This window comes from Chaetodon trifascialis, chromosome 2 (assembly GCF_039877785.1).
Source record: "Chaetodon trifascialis isolate fChaTrf1 chromosome 2, fChaTrf1.hap1, whole genome shotgun sequence".
Taxonomy (NCBI): domain Eukaryota; kingdom Metazoa; phylum Chordata; class Actinopteri; order Chaetodontiformes; family Chaetodontidae; genus Chaetodon; species Chaetodon trifascialis.
Genome location: NC_092057.1, coordinates 559,223 through 581,306, shown reverse-complemented (window position 1 = coordinate 581,306; position 22,084 = coordinate 559,223). Strand labels below are relative to the sequence as shown.

General features: G+C 46.8%; 2 protein-coding genes across 5 annotated transcripts in view; both read right to left on the bottom strand.

Moving 5' to 3' along the window:
* The window catches only part of LOC139339980 (voltage-dependent calcium channel gamma-2 subunit-like), a 366,973-nt gene that overhangs the window by 254,159 nt on the left and 90,730 nt on the right, over positions 1 to 22,084 (bottom strand). The window lies entirely within an intron of this gene.
* On the bottom strand, positions 4,069 to 21,445 carry tab1 (TGF-beta activated kinase 1/MAP3K7 binding protein 1). 3 transcript variants are annotated; one of them, XM_070990121.1, is made up of 11 exons: positions 21,349 to 21,445; positions 20,034 to 20,164; positions 18,785 to 18,938; positions 17,290 to 17,385; positions 16,330 to 16,465; positions 12,272 to 12,388; positions 9,382 to 9,493; positions 8,176 to 8,320; positions 7,490 to 7,703; positions 6,113 to 6,266; positions 4,069 to 4,843 (listed from the first exon to the last, which is right to left on the bottom strand). In XM_070990121.1, exons 1-11 carry the CDS (start codon positions 21,400 to 21,402, stop codon positions 4,618 to 4,620), a joined length of 1,539 nt encoding a protein of 512 aa, XP_070846222.1. In that variant the 5' UTR covers positions 21,403 to 21,445; the 3' UTR covers positions 4,069 to 4,617. The 3 variants fall into 3 exon arrangements, with proteins under 3 accessions (XP_070846222.1, XP_070846241.1, XP_070846233.1); XM_070990140.1 differs by having other exon boundaries at positions 16,330 to 16,438; XM_070990132.1 differs by having other exon boundaries at positions 4,480 to 4,840.

Below are 22,084 nucleotides of genomic sequence, written 5' to 3'. Positions count from 1 at the left end.
TGATCAAGTCTTGTACTCACCTCTCAAATCTCACGTCCAGCGAGCAGCAGTTGAGCGTGTGTGTGTCGTCCACCTCCTGGTGCTCCACCCTCTGTCTGCTGCTTCCAGGTGACGCTAACAAGCTCTGCCACTACAGGTGAGAAGAACCAGGTGAGAGTCCACATCCTTCGGCTAATAACCGTTGAACTCCTATCTTATGAGTAATAATGCGAGAAGAGCTTGGAGGATAACATGTCTTCTCTTCAGGCCTTTTATGGTTTTACATACACATCTGCTGACTGTGCAGAAGGAGCAGGATCAAGAATGCACCCAGCGTCTTGCACAACGTTTGACATCGCGTGAAGTCATAGTGAACACGCCCGCCAGCTTCAGGTTGGTGTTTTAACCGTTTAGGTGCCCAAAATCAAAGTGACGGCACAGGTTGCTACTTGAAGGCACTCCTGTCAGTGCGGTCGGTGACAGATCTGGTGTGGCTCCACATTGCCATCTGATGGGCTGGCTCACACAAGTCAGTGTGGCAGCCATGAGGGCCTAAAATATATTGGAGTAAAAGAACAGCAGCTCATGTTCAAAGACAGCTACCTCTTCATGTCTGCAGCACTTACAGGTATCTCTGACCAGCTCTGACATGCAATGCTACGTGCACAGTAACGCATCACTGAGAATAATCCCTAAGAAAACACTGACAGGAGCCACTGTGCTGCCTCGGCCTGAACCCAGCACGCAGTATGTTCGACCTGAGGTACGGCTGCTTTAAGATAAGTATGAGATGAGAGTATTCTTCCACCGCTGACTGTCGGCGATGTAACTCTGACCGGCCAGGGCACGTTTTGAGTGAGTAAACCGTCTTTCAGCACAGCTGGAACACAGAAACTTTCCCCTTCCCTTCGTTTGCAGATCTTTCTTTCTTTCTTTCTTTCTTTCTTTCTTTCTTTCTTTCTTTCTTTCTTTCTTTCTTTCTTTCTTTCTTTCTTTCTTTCTTTCTCACACCATTGGATGCATGTTCTATCCTCACAACGCAGAAAGTCAAAGTGAAGTTCTTATTAGGCAGACATGGTCATCAAGCTCGCTCTGGTTTGCATCTTGCCTCGTTAGCGTTCTCACAGGAGACGATTATGGATTAAGATTACTTGCAGATGATAAAATAGTGAGAAAACTAAAGTCTACGACTTTATACATGCTGAAATTTAGGATTTACATTCTGTAAAGAGCTTTGTTGGTTATTTTCAATTCAGAAAACAATTCAGAGCAGAGAAATTTAGCCAGTAAACCTAACTAACAAATGTTCATCTGTAAGGAACAGTTCACTCTGCTCACAGTATTTGCTTTCTTTTCTTGAGTCTGATTGAAAATTGATGCTACACTGTACGCTAAATACGAATGTACAGCGAGGGGACGTTAGCTTAGCCTAGCATAAAGACTGGAAACGTGTGGAAACAGCTAGCCTGGCTTGTTGCAAAGTTTGTTTTTACCATATGATTTGATTCAGAGGTGATGGTGTGATAGGAACCCGCTCATATGAGGATCTTGCGCGACCCTCACTGAAGCCCAGTTTTACAGTTTGCACAATGTTTGGCTGCTTCCTACTGAGGTGTTCAATGTGCCCACCCTGAGCAGAGCCTGTGATTGGCAACATCCAGGGCCACAGCGCTGACACGGAGCTCCCCCTGAAACCATTCATCACTACAACACATCAGCGTGCTTTTAGAAAACAGTTCAGCGTGGTGCACATTAACATGGTACAGCATGAAAAACACAACCTACACAGAAAGAACAGATTCATCGTCACTGAGACTAACTGAGCGTGTCTGCGGTGGACTGAACGGAGACGGCAGACGGCGTGGCGAGCGTGGCGCCTCGTTTCAACCTCTCAACATTCACCTGACTTTTCATTTTCCACAAGGAGCAATAACGTTAATTGAACCCACTTTTCAGAAATCGGGTCTTGGCCTGAGCAGGAGGAAAACACCAATTATCCCTAAAATGGGCAATTAGTAACGCACCCTGCGCCTGCTTTGATACCAACAGCTCTGTGTTACAGTACAGCTCCAAATTGGTGATTTGAAGGTTTAATGGGAAATCATTTTTCTCCCATTTACTACTTTTTTGTGTTTTCTTCCCTGATTAAGCCAATTAGGGTTTCATAACAGCGTGAAGTTAATTTAGGGAATGAGATTAACCGCTGAAATAACGCTGCATGGTGACTGGCTAGCTAAACGCGTACAATGCAATTTCACGCCCAGATATTTCCAAGTTTAAACTCCGTAAATTGTTTGAATGCAGATTCTTTGAAATCACAGAGGAGACACATCTGTGGCCGGCTCGCCTTTCAGGAGGAGACTGACTTGTTTCCTGCAGCCACAGCTGCTGTGTTCGTCCCTCTGCCATCGGTCGCATGTGAAACACGTTTTCTCAACTTATTCCTTCTGAAAGTAATTCAAAGGTGATTCTGAAGAGATGAGATGAAAAAACCAGAGTGATGACTGTTTGACGGATGGCTCCATTTGTTCCAACATTCACTCAGCTCCTCCTGACCGGCCCCGCCCTGCCCCGCCCCGCCCCGCCATGATGGTCGATTATGTTTTGGCTTCACTGTGCTGTGAACAGTCTCCTGGCGCTCGAGCTGCTGGTCCTTCCCATCCATCAATGTCACACTGCTGAGGTGTCAGAGAGGTCCGCTTCCACATCATGTTGAAAGAGCAGATCGTGCTTCATGGTCCAGGACTCAGACCTTTAAACTCTGCGACACTCTGGATTCAAAGCAGCTTCCTGTAGGCCACCTCTCCCACATCTCATCCCTCCTCATGCTGTAGCATGTCTTGTGTTATGCAGCCACTGAATCATGTCATTATCGATCCCTGAAAACCTCCAGGTTCAGCGTTTTGAGTCCTCCATCTCAAGCCTCTGAATGGTTAGCATTTTTTCTTGCTATGGAAATTTGGAACCAAAGCCTTGAAACTGCAGAATTTCAAAAACACATGATTGTTCTTGGAAATTAGACTTCTTACAAAGTTCCAAACACTCTTTCTGACACCAAACTACATTTTTAAGGTCTCTGCAAAGACTTTTAGTGCATCTATCTTAGTGTATCTACCACATTTGATGATGTCATTATGCTGCAGCAGTCATTCAGTGCATTTGCATTCTGTAAGTGCTTCTCTATATACTCGTTTCCATTTCCAAATCCAGAAAATTACCCATGCACACACAGGAAATTAGGATTTGGAGTAGGTGAGATGAACGGCTTGTTGTGGTGCTGTGGTGGTGGTGTGTGCTTGGTTGTGGCTAACAAACTGATGTTAGCATATTTTCTTTCAGAGAAAAAGGATTCACTTGTGCCTCATTTTCCTCCCAAGAAAACTCTTATGCTTAATCATCCTCCAAGTAAATGCAGCTGTAAAGACGAGTTGCTCTTCTTGCTATTAATTACCGGCACGGTGCTCTGCTGCTCCTCCACAGGCACAAACAAACACCTGTGCCGCTGAAGGCCCTTTCACACGGGCATTTATTACATGGGGTCCTGTGTGAATGGGAGCAGGGAAAGTCTGTTGCTCCAATCTGAAGACTTGAAGACTTTTCAGGGGAAATGCCGGTTCTGGCTGCGCTGTGTATGAAAGCAGAAACGCTGCAGGGACGAGCAGGAAGAGGCTTGGTCTGATGGAAAGACTGGAGCGAGTTCCAGCCCGGCCCAGAAAAACAGTACGCGTCTCACAAACTTGCTGAAGATTAAATTCCTTACAAGAACAATGAAAATAATAAGAGACGGCATGACATTAACCAGCCCCGCCCCAGCTTCTTCTTCTGTTGTTTCATGGCAGTCGTGTTTCATTACCACCACCTGCTGGACGGCGCCTGGCCCCATCGTTAGCACGAGGGCACAAGGTGGGAATGTTCCTGAATGTGGCTCAACGTTGCAGTGCCTGAAAGGGTAACGCACCCAGAACCCTGTGTGGAAGAAGCTGCAGAATGACACTCTGGGATGTGCGTGATCAAAATACATTTTTGTCATCGTCAGGCATCCAAATGAACAATCTTCAGCCCAATGAAATGAAATATTTCAGGTAAGAGATGTTCGAATGTTGTAAGTGCAAATATGAAGAGAAGCCCAGAGAGCCTACTGATTCATCTGGAGATATACTTTCATTACAAATAAAAAAAGTACTTTCAAACGCATCCATTCATTCCACCTTAAGGCCTTACACAGTATGTATTCATTCCCAACTCCACAAACGCTCCAGTCCATGAGATCCGGTTTGCAGATACACGTTTTTACATCTATAACAATCTGGATTACATAAATTCACAATCACTCATGACCAGCATCTATTACAGAGGAGCAATCATTACTCTGTGGTGTGTAGTGACATGGTTTTCTCACTCTTTCAGGATTATTTTTCGTCCACTGGCTCATCCCACCGCTTGGTGGCCAGACCTTGAGAACCCCAGTCCTTCCACCATGCGTCCCCATGCACCTCAGGTCACTATTTTTAGTTACTGTATGATACATTATTAGCATTTCAGCAGTCATCCCAACCTAGAAACCTTTGTCCCTTCTCAATCCATGTGCTGCCAGACAACCCAGTCCAGCTCTCTCCAACTGGCACCCAGCACCCCTCCTCACTGAGGTCCTAGTCCCCCCTGGGTGCTCTGGCTGTCGCTGTGATCACTTCCCCAAAGGAGGTAAAACTGACTGAAGTCCACGTAAGGCGGGACCCGGCCCGTCTCGTCGGGCTGCGCCGCCTGGCTGCCCCTCTGGCGGAACAGGCTTCCATCTCCCGAGCTGGAGCTGGAGCTCTGTGTCTGGGTGTTGGTGGACTGGAGGGTGGCTGTGGGGCTCTGACTGCTGGGGAGAGTGGAGGAACAGAAGAGGGAGGGGGAGGAGGAGAGAGGTGGTTGGTTGGGGAGGGTGGAGGAGGAGGAGACACGTATGAGGGCGGGAATAGAGGAGGACAAAGTGGGGGCGTCAGAGAAGAGGAAGGGGTCCATGTCGGGGTTGGAGAGACAAAGGAGCGAGGTGGAGAGAGGTAAAGGACGGGGAGGAGGAGGGGTGGTGGAAAAAGAGAAGAGGGAGGTGGAGAGTGGGAGAGGAGGAAGAGGAGAGAGGGGGTAAAGAGGGGAGAGAGGGAGTTCAATAATGGGCTGCAGGATGTTGACGGAAGTTTGGCAGGCAGCGGGGTGGAACGTGCTGCGGGAGCGGAGGAAGGACAGGCAGGGACAGAGTGTAGGACGCGGGATGGACATTGGCAAGTCGGGACCAATGAGGAAGAGAGATATAGATGTGAGTCAGACGCTGAGTGACAGACAGACAGAGAAGCAATCCTTGTGGATGAGCGAGCCAAAGCAACGAAGCCAAAGCTGCAGCCACATGCTGGTGGACGCTGTCAGCCAATCATGCTGCTTAGAAACGAGACAATTTGGAAGAACTTCTCATATGACGTGTGCTGTTGCTTTGTTGTGAGGACAGTACCCTGCCGAGCACAGCGTCCACTGCTCTCAGAAATCTTTTAACACAATAATCTGCTTCTTGAAATGGACTTCTGGACATTACAGTCCTCCTGTGTGATGTGTTTCTGTACACACAGTAAAAATCAGCACCAGGAGCAACACTGATTTAAAGACATTACAGAGCACGACAGGCGCTGGTTTAACATGCTTTCCAGCTGTGCTTGATTAGTCTTCCCTTCCTTGTCAGTGACAGAGACCCTGGCATGATGGACAGAACAACCATCGACAGAACAATGGCGGAGTGAAAACCATGCCTCCACAAAAATAAGCACAGCAGTGGAGGGACGCACGGGAGTCCAAGCTTACCTAAAATAAATATAGCCAGGGAGGGACAAGGGAGGTGAAAATCTCTACACCCAAAATAAACTTGAGTAGAGGAGGAAGAATGGAGTCAAACAAGGCTCACTCAGAGTGAACACAACAACAGCAGGACGAGGGGGGAGACTCGAGTTTATGAAGCAAAGGCTCAGCGGGGGTGAGACAAAAAGCAAAAAACGAGCTCATTCAGACAGAAGCAGGAAAAATCAAGCTTACCTAGATGGACACAGGAGGAGGAGGAGGGAGCCGGGAGTGAAAGACAGGCACGGGCAAGACAAAGCAAACTTACCCTGGAGTGGGGGTGCCCTCCTCCAGCGTGGACGCGGTGTTGGTTCCATTGGTGAGGGTGCTCTGAGAGGGCATGACCAGTGAGAGGGTGACACTGGTTTTACTGGTGCTCTGGCTGTTGGAGTAGGGCACTGACACAGGGTAGATACGTCCTCCTGAAAGAAGGACAGAGGGATGTCCTCACATGTAACAAAGTGTGTTAAAAACCATGTTGAACGTTCACCTCAGAGCCAATTACACAGTTCAGAGCAGCGAGTTAAAGGCTGCTGCTCAACTGCTCTGAAGTGAAAACAGCTGAGGTTCACCACTGTTGTTCTTCATCCTTTTCACAAGTGCTATCATCAAGACAGACACAGGGAAACTAGTGTGCAGCCTCAGCATAAAACAGGCACCTTGGAACCTGGAGAAGACTGTTTTTTCCTGCCTCGACTCGTCGTTTTGGCTCTGTGATTCTTGGCTGCACCACTCAAAATCTTTGATTTCTTTTGGAGAGGCTGGCTGCTCTCTGTGAATGAACTGAGCCTTACTTCAAGCTTTCTTTTCAGGTGTAGCCCTTCAGTGTGGTACTAGTTTTAATCCAAGTCTCAGAAACCCGCCCTAAAAATTTAATCCGACGCTAATCCAACATGTTTTGGTTTTTCACACTCGTAAGACGTGAGAATTCAGGATGTCCCTTTTTTTTGGCCCCGGTCTCAGTCCCTTCACATGGGCTCCACTCACACACTGTTATTTACCTACATGTTGATGAACTGTGTATCTGACACACTGAAATAAGACCTGCAGACTGAGAAACTAACGTACACATTATTTTCTCTGAGCTATTTGATCCAAACCCTGAAGCTCTGGTTCAACATCACAAAGCTGACAAGATTCAATTATTTAGAAGATACAGATTAAGACTGGCTCGGCACAACTCTAATTCTAATGATTCTTACATCCTAATGTCTAATATGATCCTGTACTATCAAGTTTCTGTCCTTTTTAAAACACAAAGAGGCCGTTTTCAACCTGAGGGGTGGGACAACCAACAGTGTCAGACAATCATTAGCAAAACAGACTTGGCTCCATAATATTCTGCGTACTATTCAGACATCTTTGCTATTTCCTTATAAAGAGATCAGTGAACAGTTTCAACTCCTCAGGCCTTTAAAAGTGTTTTTGCTCAGCTGATAAAAACACGTCATCTTTGATGGGGGGTTATGAGCTGAAGAAGTCTCCCTGTTATAAAGCAGTTTTTCAATATTCTGTCAGAATCTGACAAAACATTTCAGTATGTCTCTTTTAAATGAGGGACACTGTTGCTTTGGCTAGTGTGGGAACTGTTCCCTGAACAGGTGCTCTGTGAAACGTGACCCAATCCCAGAATGCCCTTCTCTACCCTGTGTGGGCGTGAGCGCTCCGTCAGCCAGCGGGTAGTTGAGTGTTCGGATGAGCAGGGTCATGTCCTCGTGCCGAGCGCAGTATGGCGCCCTCTGACGGCCGGACACGAAGACGTCATGGTGCAGCCGCTTGACGCGGTCCACCACTGACTGAGCCGCTGCCTCCAGACTGGTCTGCTGGGCCAGCTCTGCTGCTACCATGGCAACGATTTCCTGCAATGGACAGCAGAGGAGCCGGGGGGGGGGGGGGGGGGGGGGGGTCGGAGAAGAAAGGACCGCTGTTACAGTTGATGAAGAGGAAAAGAAATAACGCAAAGTCAGAAGATAAGAGGAAGAAGAAAGAGAGGCCAACAAGACAGAAAGAAATGCATCATGGGAGGACAGGAACAGTGATGTGGTCAAGAAAACAGGACTTGAAGCAACAACTTGAAGCAGAAACAGAAATAAAGTGGTATCAGAAAGATGACATCAAGAAAAGGAGAAATGAGGAAGGAAGGAAGGAAGGAAGGAAGATGGCAGGAAGGGTAAAAAAAAGATTTCAGCAGGTTTAGATAAAAGAAAGGTATGAAATGTGCGGTTTGAGTGGGCGGTTTGCAAAAGAAGGAGGAAAAACGTTCATGCAGAGATTTAAAAAAGACCAGAAAAAAACAGGCGGAGGGAAAGCGGTAAGGATGAATCTGCTGACCTGATTGGCCTGTTCGGGGCCGTGGGCGGACTCAAGGGCATTGATGAGACCTTCTGACATCAGCAACAGGAAGCCCGTCACGCTATCCAAAGACTGACTGCCATGAATCTCTGGTTCTGCAATGACTGGCTTCGTCTTGGCCGCGCTGAAGGCGGAGGAGGACACAGAGATACTTAGGAGACAAATTAATATCTACATTAAGAGAGAAAAACAGGCAGGGACAGGGACTGAGAGAGAGGAGCTGAAGGAGAGACAAAGAGGGAGGAACAGAGACAAAAAGAGACACATAAGAGCACCTGACCTAAATCCAATAAGCCGAGCGAATCTGGTGGAGTCAAAGGACAGTTAGACTTTGTCCACATCACATTTCCTGCACTCTCTGAAGGCATTAAGGAGGAAATTCTATAAAGATTCTATTTTGCGTTTTATTGAGGATCATAATTGGAATGACTCGTAGATATCTGAGCCTGATGTGCTTGGCCTGGACGGCAGGCAGGAACAGGAAATGAGACGTGTGAGGGGGGGGGCACCCGGATCGTGGAATTTCAAGAAGCTCAGCGGAGGTAAAAGAGCGGCTGGAGCAGAGTCAGATCTGATAATACAGACCATAATGTGGACACAGAGCCTGCACTGTGCAGGTAGTGCTGAGTGCACACACACACACACACACACACACACACACACACACACACACACACACACACACACACACACACACACACACACACACACACACACTGACTCCACTTTAAGAACTGTAAGTCAGATGGAGACGTGGCAGCTAGAGGAACATTTTAAAGCCAAAGTTTGACTCCTCGGCTTTCTTACTGAGATTAAAATATGAAGATCCCTCCTGTCTGTGTGTGTGTGTGTGTGTGTGTGTGTGTGTGTCTGCGTGTGTGTCTGTGTGTGTGTGTGTGTGTGTGTGTGTCTGTGTGTGTGTGTGTGCATCTACAGAGTTAGATCTAACAGGCAAACAGCTAGCCCGGCTCTGCCTACTGCCACCTCTAAATTTAACTAATGGACACTTTACATTTTGTTTGTTTCATCTGCACATTAACAGAAATACAGAAACAACATCATGTTACTGTAACAACGTCAAAAAAATGCTTCATTGATGCCAATATTGATTAGACTGTTGGATCGATGCAGGCCAAATAAATAGAAAACTGTGCATGCGATGAGGCTTCAGTCGCGTGATTTCACCTGAGCAAGTCGATTTCATTGTAGTTGAACTTCACTCGGTAGTCTCCGAGCCTCCTGGTGCTGCTCTGACCAGCAATCTGCCCCGCCTGCCTGATGCGAGCTGAATCTACACCTGTGTGAAGGGGGGGGAGGACAGGGAAACGTTGAACACAGGGAGAGGCGGCAAGTGAGGACAGAGGAGACAGGCAGAGGGTATGGGGGGCAGGAGCAGGAGAGGGGTCCAAGCTGGAGATCGGGGTGGAGGAGGGGGTGTGTGTTTGCAGGAGCATGGAAATATGAGGGGGGAGGTCACCTTCAGCTGGGTTAATGGACTGGCTGCCATTTCACTGAAATGGTTCAGAGAAGGACCTGAGCAACAGAATAATTATGTGTCTCCCACCAACAGACACAGACAGAGACAGAGAGCTCCATCTCCCCTCCTGATGGTGTGAAATGCAGGCAAACAATGCAGCTAATTCACCATTATATCCACTGCAGGTGCCAGGCTGCACCTATTCTACTCTTCGTGCAGAGCTAACCACAAAGTAAGTGTTTACTGCCCCATAAACGAGCCTCATTACTGGACCGTCAGCTTGGCTGTCTGAGGAGACGGACGGCCGTCCCTTCGTATGCTACTTTTTCTACACCAAAGCACCACGATATGGTCTGTTCAGAAGCACACACAAAACAAAAAGATCAAACTACATCCAAAAAGCTTTTTGTCACAGCTAAGACTGAACAGACATTAAATTAAGGAATTCAAAACTGACGCAACACTCAAATCAAAAAACAAAATGAACTCTTTATGTTTTTTTACACTTTGATCAGTGACCATTTCTGTTGTCTTTGTTAGGACTAAGTCCTGTCTTTTCATTAATTCTTGTCTGTGTAATTCCAAGAAAAACACAACAGTGAGGTCGGCCCAACAAGAGGAAGGACAGAGCAGTGCTAGTAACGCTGCTGAGACTGATGTCAGTCAGCCTGTGAGAAATATCAGCCTCAGTGGGTGCTGGAGCATGACTGACTGAAAATTCAAAATGACTTCTTTTCTTTTTCCAAACTGACCTCTAATGAAAGTGAAATCTGTGTTTAAAGTGAGAAAACACAACCGAACGGAGGGCTAATGCTGCAGAGACGTAATCTAAACCTGAACTAAGAATCAGAAGAATTCCTGAAACAGCGTGAGTAAATCTCAGATGCATGCTGTCATCTGTGTCTGTGGTGCATGCTGTGGTCTGTGTCTGTGGTCTGTGTCTGTGTCTGTGTCTGTGGTGTGTGCTGTGGTCTGTGGTCTGTGTCTGTGTCTGTGGTGTGTGCTGTGGTCTGTGTCTGTGATGCGTGCTGTGGTCTGTGTCTGTGGTCTGTGTCTGTGATGCGTGCTGTGGTCTGTGTCTGTGTCTGTGATGCGTGCTGTGGTCTGTGTCTGTGGTCTGTGTCTGTGGTCTGTGTCTGTGGTGCGTGCTGTGGTCTGTGTCTGTGGTCTGTGTCTGTGATGCGTGCTGTGGTCTGTGTCTGTGATGCGTGCTGTGGTCTGTGTCTGTGGTGCGTGCTGTGGTCTGTGTCTGTGTCTGTGTCTGTGATGCGTGCTGTGGTCTGTGTCTGTGGTCTGTGTCTGTGTCTGTGATGCGTGCTGTGGTCTGTGTCTGTGTCTGTGGTCTGTGTCTGTGATGTGTGCTGTGGTCTGTGTCTGTGGTGCGTGCTGTGGTCTGTGTCTGTGGTGTGTGCTGTGGTCTGTGTCTGTGATGCGTGCTGTGGTCTGTGTCTGTGGTCTGTGTCTGTGATGCGTGCTGTGGTCTGTGTCTGTGTCTGTGATGCGTGCTGTGGTCTGTGTCTGTGGTCTGTGTCTGTGGTCTGTGTCTGTGATGCGTGCTGTGGTCTGTGTCTGTGGTGCGTGCTGTGGTCTGTGTCTGTGATGCGTGCTGTGGTCTGTGTCTGTGTCTGTGATGCGTGCTGTGGTCTGTGGTCTGTGTCTGTGGTGCATGCTGTGGTCTGTGTCTGTGATGCGTGCTGTGGTCTGTGTCTGTGGTCTGTGTCTGTGATGCGTGCTGTGGTCTGTGTCTGTGTCTGTGATGCGTGCTGTGGTCTGTGTCTGTGATGCGTGCTGTGGTCTGTGTCTGTGATGCGTGCTGTGGTCTGTGGTCTGTGTCTGTGGTGCATGCTGTGGTCTGTGTCTGTGGTTTGTGGTCTGTGTCTGTGATGCATGCTGTGGTCTGTGTCTGTGATGCATGCTGTGGTCTGTGTCTGTGGTGCGTGCTGTGGTCTGTGGTCTGTGTCTGTGATGTGTGCTGTGGTCTGTGTCTGTGGTGCGTGCTGTGGTCTGTGTCTGTGATGCGTGCTGTGGTCTGTGTCTGTGTCTGTGATGCGTGCTGTGGTCTGTGTCTGTGATGCGTGCTGTGGTCTGTGTCTGTGATGCGTGCTGTGGTCTGTGTCTGTGATGCGTGCTGTGGTCTGTGTCTGTGATGCGTGCTGTGGTCTGTGTCTGTGGTGCGTGCTGTGGTCTGTGTCTGTGATGCGTGCTGTGGTCTGTGTCTGTGTCTGTGATGCGTGCTGTGGTCTGTGTCTGTGATGCGTGCTGTGGTCTGTGTCTGTGATGCGTGCTGTGGTCTGTGTCTGTGATGCGTGCTGTGGTCTGTGTCTGTGATGCGTGCTGTGGTCTGTGTCTGTGATGCGTGCTGTGGTCTGTGTCTGTGGTCTGTGTCTGTGATGCGTGCTGTGGTCTGTGTCTGTGATGCGTGCTGTGGTCTGTGTCTGTGGTGCGTGCTGTGGTCTGTGTCTGTGATGCGTGCTGTGGTCTGTCTGTGATGCGTGCTGTGGTCTGTGTCTGTGTCTGTGATGCGTGCTGTGGTCTGTGTCTGTGATGCGTGCTGTGGTCTGTGTCTGTGATGCGTGCTGTGGTCTGTGTCTGTCTCACCCAGCGCTGCCAGCCTCTGCAGCTCGTCGTCGTTGTCCGTGCTGTGTGGCCGGCCGATCTGGAGGACCTGGTTCTGGCCGTCGCTGCTGGACTTGCACAGCAGTGCCCGGTTGGTACCTGGAACCCCAAATAAACATATAAGGATCCACGAAGAGGCTTTCATTCAAGGCTGAGACATGCGGGCTTCTCTTCACCCACACGATGATGCAGAGACAAAAAGGCACTGACGCTGCTCTGAGGTGACTCGCAGGCCCAAACCTACGCCGGTGAATCAGTGACGATGCTGCGGCGCTTTGACAAAGCTAAATATTCATCACTGCATGATGAAGCCAGTTGCTGACACATTAGCTGACCAGGGATAGATCAATGATTCATTCACATCTAAGTGAACATTTTTGGGCCACTGAGCTGGTGCTTGATGTGGTGTGACACCGCCTCCACCCAAATCTTAAGTTCTGAAAACACCTGATGTAGCTGCTTGTCTAGTCTGCAGACAGGGCCGTCCATTTAGCGTTATTATAGGGACGTGGCAGACAGGGTCTCTGCCCCCTCTGTGGGCCTGGACCTCAGCCCCTGTGCTGACAGCACTCTGCTGGTCACAGGACACGTACAGAACCTCCTGATAAGCCCTCTGATCAACTACATGTTTGAAAAGAATAGCTAGGCCTGTATGTCCATGTACCCTTGACTGCCCCCACACACTCCCATTCCCAGCATATCAAATTATGGGTCATACGACCTTAACTGTCAAATATATTTCACATCAGCACACAGCTGGAAGTGCTTTTCAGAGCACACTAAACTCTTAGGTTTAAACCTCCCTGCGATTCATGTTCTGTCAACTTTGAACTCTTGACCTTCACACAACGAGCCAGTGGGGAACCAGCCCTCCTTTCTGCTCACTGCTAATTACCAGCCCCCCCCCCCCCAAAAAAAAATTTTCTGCTCTGTATCCCATGCTTGCGGACAAAAGAAAATGAAATCAGACAGAGAGGGTGAGGGGATCTTTCACTTTGCCTCCTAAACAACAAAAGCCTAAAAAATCTTCAAACATTGTATTTAAGGGATTCACATTCATCCTCTTACTTTGAATACTAATACTAATACTACTGATCAATGAGTCAATCAGGCTGAGGAGAGAACAGCCACAGTGTCCTGAAACCTGAAACAAGGCCCACGTGCAGCAGCTGGGTCTGGTTCTCAGGATCAACTTTGATTGTGCGTGCGTGCGTGCGTGCGTGCGTGCGTGCGTGCGTGCGTGCGTGCGTGCGTGTGTGTGTGTCTCTGAATGTCCTCTCAGTTAAGGATCTATAATGGCTTGCTGATTGGTGTGCTAAGATATTAATGACAAATGCTTCTTTTCTGCTCTGCGGCTCAAAGAGTCAGAGGTTTGCTTTGGCGTTTGCACTTCAAATCCTCATCAGCACTTCATGGTCTTGTTAATACAGAAATAATACGACAGTACCTCTGTGTGAATGTTAATACAGTGCAGCGGCCTCATACCAAAACGGTCCCACCAAATGAAGAGCAATGTTTTGTGGGTGCTGTTTGCTAACTTTGCCCTGAAGCGGATCCGTACGACATCATTTTACACGACCAATAAGTGTAACTGTACCCCGCCTTTAATACAAAGGCCACAGAAAGCTGTGAAATAAAACAAACACGTTAGATAAAAAGCTTTAACTGGACTACCGATACCTGTATCAGGATGTGAAATAAGCGAGAGGCACACCTGCCCTACCTGAACCCAGCCCTGCCACGCTCTGCCTGTAGCTGATGCTGTGCATCCGGCATGGGGCTGGGCGATAAAACGATAGCTATATGTCTCGCGATAGACACATCATCAATATCAATATAAAATGCGTTCGATAAAACATCCGATAATATTTTTTTTCTTCATTGGAAGAAAGCTGAAGTTGTGAAGCGAGGTTGGTTGCATGAACAAAGGCACTCGCTCTCAGGTAACTGAGCAGTTTGCGCCGTGTCGTTGTCTCATGTTTGATGCTGCGCGAGGAGTGAGATGAGAAACAGAAAGTGAGCGCTGCAGCGAGCGAAGAAGTCGTCGATAGAACAGGGAAAGTCAGCTCAGTATGGAGTTTTTTGGATTTTATAAGTTGGACCGTCGTCAGACCAGTGTGGTCTGTAACTTATGCAAGACTGTCGTCCCCACCAAGACCAGTAACACCACAAACTTATTGAACCAGCTTAGCCGCGCTCACTCTTTGGAGCGCAGCCGTATTCGCCAACGTCCGCCAACCGCAGCCCACCGACAAGCAGCTGACCGCCATGCAGAGGTATCTGCTTCAGTGCCTGATGACAAATCATCTAAAAGGCACGAAGACGTAACGGAGGCAGCGACATCTCATACAGCTAAAGACACGCTTCACTGAGCACTGAGGAGAAGCCAGCTTACAAACAGCTCTTATAATAAAAATATAACTGAACAGTTCATGTATGTTCAGAGGAAGAAGAGCGACTGAAGTTGTTCTTATGTCTAGGCTGGTTTTATAGTTCAGTCAGTGTTACTGTGCTGTCTGTCATGTTTGTTTGTTTGTTTGTTTGTTTCTGCTGTGTTTCTAAAACACTGCACATATCTGAAAACATTTTATTCAGCAGAAGGTGAATCAGCTCGTGAACTTTCTGCACGAAACCTGCAGAAAAAAAGTTCTCAGGTTTCTCTGTTTACATTTTTACACTTTTTTTACATTTATTATTTGAGTGTTTTCCATGGTTGTGTTGACATTTCCTTTCCTTTCTGCCTTGATAGCTGAGGGATTATAATCAGAGGAAGGTTCAATTTAAAATAAAAATGTTTAAATTTAATGTATTTTTCTCCCGGTCCTTATTTTAAATAGGTCATAAAAAATATCAATAATTATCGATATCGACCGATATAAAACACTTATATCGTGATAGAGTCTTCAGCCATATCGCCCAGCCCTAGTCCGGCATTAGCTTACATGCTACGAAAAATAGCCCCGGTGTCCTCTCGGTAGAGAAGAGGAGCATGAGAGAGACAGAGGACTTTAGAAATGGGTTTTCTGGCTTAAAATGGGTGTTTTGCTCATGAACGGTTTGTGGCATTAGAGGAAATGGCCACATGACTTTGAACACATTGCAAATATCAGAAATTCAGATCTTTTCAGTGCCGCTTACGATGGCGTCTCCTGGCCTGAGGCAGCTGCCTGCCGTCACATGTCTGTCCACTACCTCAGCGCCTGCTGAGCGTTTCGATGGCGTCCTTTTCTGCGTCAGTAAGTCACTGTTTAGTCTCTAAATCAGCAGTGTCCCTCTGCAGAATTATTCTGTTGTCTGTGTTTACTGTTGTGTGCCTCTGATTTTTGGGCTGTACTCGATAAATGAATGAATGAATGAATGAATGAATGAATGAATGAAAAGGAGAAATAATGAGCTGGAAAGACTATCTGCTGAGTGTTGGATGGTTATTTGTGTCTGATTAGGGTGTAACCTCAATGAAACTATCATCAAATGAAGCTTTATTTCTCTCTTTCACTCACTTTGTCCTCTCATCACTGCACACTCTCAGACTGAGCCACAAAACTCTGTTTTTAATCCTAATTAACATCAGGACATGTTCGACCCTTGCATTAACACCAATATATTTTCCACCTGCAAACACTCGAACGGTTCCTTCGGTCGAGACAGAGGGTTAGTTGCTGAGCTCCTCAGAGGGTTTTTGGTCCCCTGGGAGAGTTCCTGTGGTGGAAACAACCTACATGAATTCATGAACTTTAAAGGCAGTCTGCTTTGTGCGAACACCTCCCAACCAGTCCAACAAAGCAGTGTCTGACAGGGATTTTCAAAAAGTGACAAGCACTAAACCAAAGCCTGTCTAAGCCTGACATCTACTGGCCTAAAGCAGATGCATTTGTGGTCGTCTTCTACCGGCTGGACGATGGTGTGAACCGTATTTTCCAGTCCAAAGACGAAGAATGAGTCAAATTTCAGTATTTCTGTAGCACTTTTTAATGGCCTGTGTAAACGTGTGTGTGTGTGTGTGTGTGTGTGTGTGTGTGTGTGTGTGTGTGTGTCCGTACCAACATTAGCGATAAAGAGCTTGTTGTTGAGGATAAGTGCCACCACGGCCGTCGCTCCTCCTGACACCTCCTGCTCCAGCTCCTTCAGACGTTCCTGAACCTTCTGGTTCTGAGAAGAATGGTGGAATGACACATTCTGACCAGCCCGGAGGAGAAGAGGCAGCAGACGAAGAGGGAGAGCAGGAAAGGGGAGTTGTGAGGAAGATAATTAAAGAAAACATGGTAGGACGAGGAGGGAGGGAGGAGGAAGGTGAGGGGAACAAAGAAAAGAGGAAAGGATCAGTAGGAGTCAGCAGATTGACGGAGAAAAAGAGGAAATGAGGCAAATGATAAAAGAGGAGGTGAGAAGTAAAAGAGCATTGAGCAAGAGACACGAGATGAGATGAGATGAAACAAGAGAAGGGAGAGGAGTGGCGGAGGAGGAATAAAGAGGACAGGCAGGAGGTGAGATGAAAGAGGATAAGAGACGAGTAAGAACACAGGAAATAGTGAACAGGAAAGACACAGACGAGCAAACATGACAAAGTGTGAGAACGGAGGAGATGATGATGACTTGAGGTTCTTAATTAAGCACCTCATGCAACAAAGAGTGACGAACATCATCGTACAAAAACACCCACAACGGCAGCAGCATCAGAACTGAATGTGCTCAAACGCTTTGTGAAGCAGAGACTGAAAAAAGAGGAGAAAATGATGATGGGGGGGATGGGGGGATGGGGGGGGCAGAGAAACAAGAAGAGCTGCATCCAGAGAAGGAAAACTGAGACCAGCTTATCTAATGAAACAGGCTGATGAGCCCAATTAGAACATAACAAGCTCATTCTCCAATGGCTAGGCATTAGCTCACACTAATGCCCAAATCTGCGGTTGCTATGGAAACCAACAGAGGACCCCTCTTCTCAATTTTCAGCATAATCTGTCAATATGCTTTGCAGAGTGTGTGTGTGTGTGTGTGTGTACCTCATTGTGTGGTAGGAGGTAGTTGGACAGGTGAGCTTTCTCGGCCAGAGCATCATCTATCGTCTCAAAGTAGCTCTTCTCCACCACATCAAAGGCCTGCGACAATGACGACGTGCACGTGGATGACAGAGTGTCGGCAGTTATTCACCTCATACTGTACATACATCAACGCCAAGCTCTAAATAACGTGGAAATGCACGTGAACACGAGTGTCTCCATTACAGAGCTCATAGCTAATGAGCTACAATGTGTGCAATATTGCAATGTAAATTAAACGGGGGGAGTATTAGCCCCCTGGGTGCTTTATTGAGACATTAACATCCACACTGCAGTGAACTCTCATCATCCCCGATTCAGTCAGCTTGTGAATGGTTTTGCAGCCGACCACCACAGATGAAATACGTGACGAGCACTGCGCTATTATCGCTCTTTGAGCTGCACTGATATTTGCTAATCAACTACTTTAAAGGTATCATACGACACTGAAATGTGTGCCACATTTCATAGACAAGGCAAAGGTTTCAGAAGCTCTCTCTGGTTAGAACGTGTTTCTGTGTTTACAGCAAGACAACAACCAGAAATCAACTCCTGCCAGCTGCCAAATGAGCAGAAGCTGGTTCAGCGTGAAGGCAGTGCGAGCACAAATACAGTATGAAGTAACTATGAATCCTTCTGTGTGTCACACATTCATTAGCTCCTGTTGGCACAGTGGTGCTAATGATACGCCCTACCTGTATACACCAACTGCTTTTATGTGTCCTGGGAAGAATTTCAGTGTACTCATTAAACTACAGACAGAAAGGCATACTTGAGACGATACCTTGCTACCATAAGAGAACAATAAAGTGGGTGGCCTGTCCTCGGTTTAGCTTGTCTGTCTCCTGTGGTTTGACAGGACTCTCACAGTGGAAGCAGAAAGTGGCTCCATATTGATGGAGCGACAAGGCCTGCAAACACAGATCGTATCAGATGTGAAGTTGCAATATAGTGTGATGTTATGTCCCCAGTGAGGTGTGATTGTTTCAGCCGACTTCAGCAGAAAGAGGACTTTCAGCATTTTCTCACAACTCCTGAAACAATATGTGCAGCTGTACGCTCCTGCTTTCTGCGCTTTGTCGAGTGGATGCAGCTTCATCTGACAACAAACAGACAATCCAACATCTGCGCCAGCTTCAAGCAGTGACAGTCTAGGTTTGCGGAAGTGACAGTGGAAGCAGGGTTTGAACTTCTTTCTCTCACTCTGTTTTCATTCATTACATCACTGTTTACATCTCTCCTGGTACATATGACTGAGGACAACACTACGAACGCCTTCCAGGACTCACTGTTATTCCCACATTTAAGCAATTATCACATCTCAACTGCAACAACTGTGAATGATTTCCCAACAAATGAGACGTGCAGCATGAACACACACACACACACACACACACACACACACACACACACACACACACACACACACACACACACACACACACACACACACACACACCTGTGTGAGGATCCTGCGGACGTCGTTGTCTGTGTGACTGGAGTTCAGCTGTCCCAGCAGCAGTTCAGCTGTCAGGCATTGGGAGGCAAAACTGGCCACTCTGCTGCCGTCATAACCATTAAAAACCCCGTACAGGAAACAGCCATCCTCGCCTCTGATTGGTGGAGAGAAAAAAAAAGACACGTGACTGCTGTTTGTGTCACGTTTGAGAACAATGACAATAACACAAGACAATTCAGGCATCTTTTATTTGAAGTTACCTTAAGTGCTGAACTGTGGACAGCACAGAGACACGTGTATATTTAATGTAGTATTTAATGTGTTAGTAACTACTGCAAAGCACAGCCGCCTCAATCAAACTCTTCCTCATGAGGTATTCGCAGCATCATGACTCTGTTCGTCATCAAACCGTCAAACACTATGATGGACTGCATTTGTAACTCAGAATTTCCCCTCGCAGGACTATTAAAGGACTACTGGATTGAATAAGACTGTTTGGATAAACATGATTGATATCACAATGGTTAAATCCTAATCATGCTGCTGTGCATTTTCACAGCCAAAAAAACACACACAAAAAAGAAAGAAAAATCTGAGGATCAGAAACGGACAGCCTGATGACTGCAGGCATCGACGGGGGTGTGACCACACACCCAACCTTCATATTTGACTTCAATGCCTGCTGGAGGGTTGAGTATAATGAAGAAAAGCTGAGAAACAGTTCACACTGACAGCTGCCTGTGATTGAGCATGAATAAGGTTGCATGGTGTTGGGAGATAAACTAAGAAGTGGTTCGAGATATTACCACTCTGGTAAGAAATACTGATGTCGACACAATATTAGTTTGTAAATCTAATTATCCATTTGCATTTAGCTGAATCACGTAAGTAACATTTTCACATCAATAAATCCTAAATCACACTAATGAGGGGACGTGAAGGATGAGTCTTTCAAGAGTCTCCCCCGCTGAAGTGTCCTTCAACAGGACGCAGAATCCCCACCAGCTCCAGGGACCTCTTTCAGAACTGGGCACCATCAATACCATGAAACTATCAGCTGGGCCAACAGCAGGTAATCTGACAATGCTGCATGCAACGGGCATTTATCTCCAGCATGACATTCACACAAGTCATCCAAACACGGAGCTCGCTGAAAAAAATCCCAGATGCAGGCCGCACTTATCACTGCACGCATGGTATTATTCCTTCTTGCTCATATTGAGGGCTTTGTGTTTCCAGAGAGTCTCACCTGAACCGGAGGTGTCCATCCTCGTTGGTGTGGCTCTGAGCTCCTTTACCGTCTGGACCGTATACACAGTTGGGGGCAGTGCCGACCCCACACATCTGACACAGTGGCAGGTCATCTGTCCAGCTCTGATGCTGCCCAGGTTAATAAAAAGGAATACATGGAAATAAGTATTAGACCTCTCTCTATATATTATAGCATAAGACTCTACATTTGTCTGTGTTACTGTGCATAACAGGCTGGCATTAGGAGGCTTCACACCAGGAGAGGCACGTGGTCCCACACAATGTGTGTGATCAGGTAAGAAGGTGTATTGGTGTGTAGTCCCCAGAAGTTTCTAATAATTAACAAAATGATCATTCTGCACGCTGCAGAGACATGGATGCATGCACGTCTTTCCCTGCTTCACTCCTCCTTTACACTTACACAAATTATTTACAGAAAAACTTGACTTGACTGTAGACATTGCATGTCAGGGTTAGCGTATATTAATACATGCACCTCGTTTTTCACCTACATGTAAGTACGTAATACTTCTATTTATGTTAACTCGTCTCTGTTCAGCTGAACTGTCTTGTTTTCAGTTGTATGTCTATTTCTACCGTCCTGGAAACTGTTCTGGGAGCTGCGTGAACCCGGAGTGAAACTGCTTTATGTGTGAAGAAAGTTGGCCAATGTAGCTGATTCCGGTGTCAACTGTAACTCTCTTCGCCTTCAGTGGAGACCAACTCCACCGTCTCCGCTCGGGGCCACTGAAACGCAGAGCCCAGGCTGATATAAACCATATGACGTGAACATCGACAGGACTGTCGACGAGGACCTAACAGCAGCAAACAGTTATTAACAAATACAGAGAGCAAAGGCTTCCTTTCAACAACCGTCGCCATGAAGTGGCTAATTAACCAATTCTGAGCCTCTGCTAATTCACACACACACACACACACACACACACACACACACACACACACACACACACACACACACACACACACACACACAGTTACAGATAAGACTGGCAGTGCAAAGTGAGCGCCGATCACACACTTATCACTTCCCAGTTCTAGTAACGTCAACTGCCCTCGTGACTCTTATAAATCACATTATTTTGACATTAAAGTTGCGGTAACTTAGCTAGCTAACGGTTAGCAAACCACTTCATAAGCTCAACGAAAGTAGCTAGCACTAGCATCACTGGACGACCGGAAACAACACTGAACGGGACAAAACAAACAGAGACGACCAACAGAGGAGACACCAGAGAGCAGCACGATAACATTTCAGCTTAGTGAGAGTAATAAAAAGCTGAGTTTTCACTCACGCTCTGCATCAAATTCCTGCGCTGAGCCGCCATGTTGGACGGTACTTGTTGCATTCAGGATTCCTCGTAAAATCCACACACATGAGATAAGGCCACCTGTCAAAGCATTCAGCAGCAAATTGCTGAAAATAAAATAGAATGAAAACGTTCTGAAACCATCGTCCCGTGACTGCTGTGATGATTCATTCATTCCGAATGTGAACACTACAAAACTTGACACGCGAATTAGCATTTAGCAACCGTTTCCATTTCACCTACAGAGTTCAAATCGTTTTTAAATCAGCTGTTCACACGGATTTTGAGATCCCCTCGAAGTATCTTTCCTGCTGGTTGCTTTTCCCGTAAAGATCTACCCGTCATTAACGCTCGAGTAAATCTCCGACGGCACGTAAAGGCAACATCCGTATATTTCGTCCAACTCCTAAATTTTATTTTATTCCTTTATTTTTATTTATTTTTTTTATTTTACTTTTCATTAAAAGATTATATAGGTTCTTGGTACGGCTGCTCTCTAAAATCTTTACAGTTAATTAATTGAATTAATTCAGCAGATGAAAACTAACGAACACCACTTCCGCTTTGTTGCTATGCCGGATTTCTTTAACAACATCGCCACCGCATGGATGTATCATGAGCTGCAAGAGTAAACTGCAACGCATGTTTCTGATAGGTGTTGTGCCTGTTGACATGATCTGTTTTTCGTGACATCTGAACTTTATTTAGGGCTACAGAGATA

Coding starts and splice junctions, on each gene's coding strand:
- tab1 (XM_070990121.1), bottom strand. CDS start 21,402: ATGCAACAAGTACCGTCCAACATGGCGGCTCAGCGCAGGAATTTGATG. Junction 20,165..21,348: donor GCAGGAATTTGATGCAGAGC/GTGAGTGAAAAC, acceptor TAACCTGGGCAG/CATCAGAGCTGGACAGATGA. Junction 17,386..18,784: donor TCCGCAGGATCCTCACACAG/GTGTGTGTGTGT, acceptor TCATTGTCGCAG/GCCTTTGATGTGGTGGAGAA.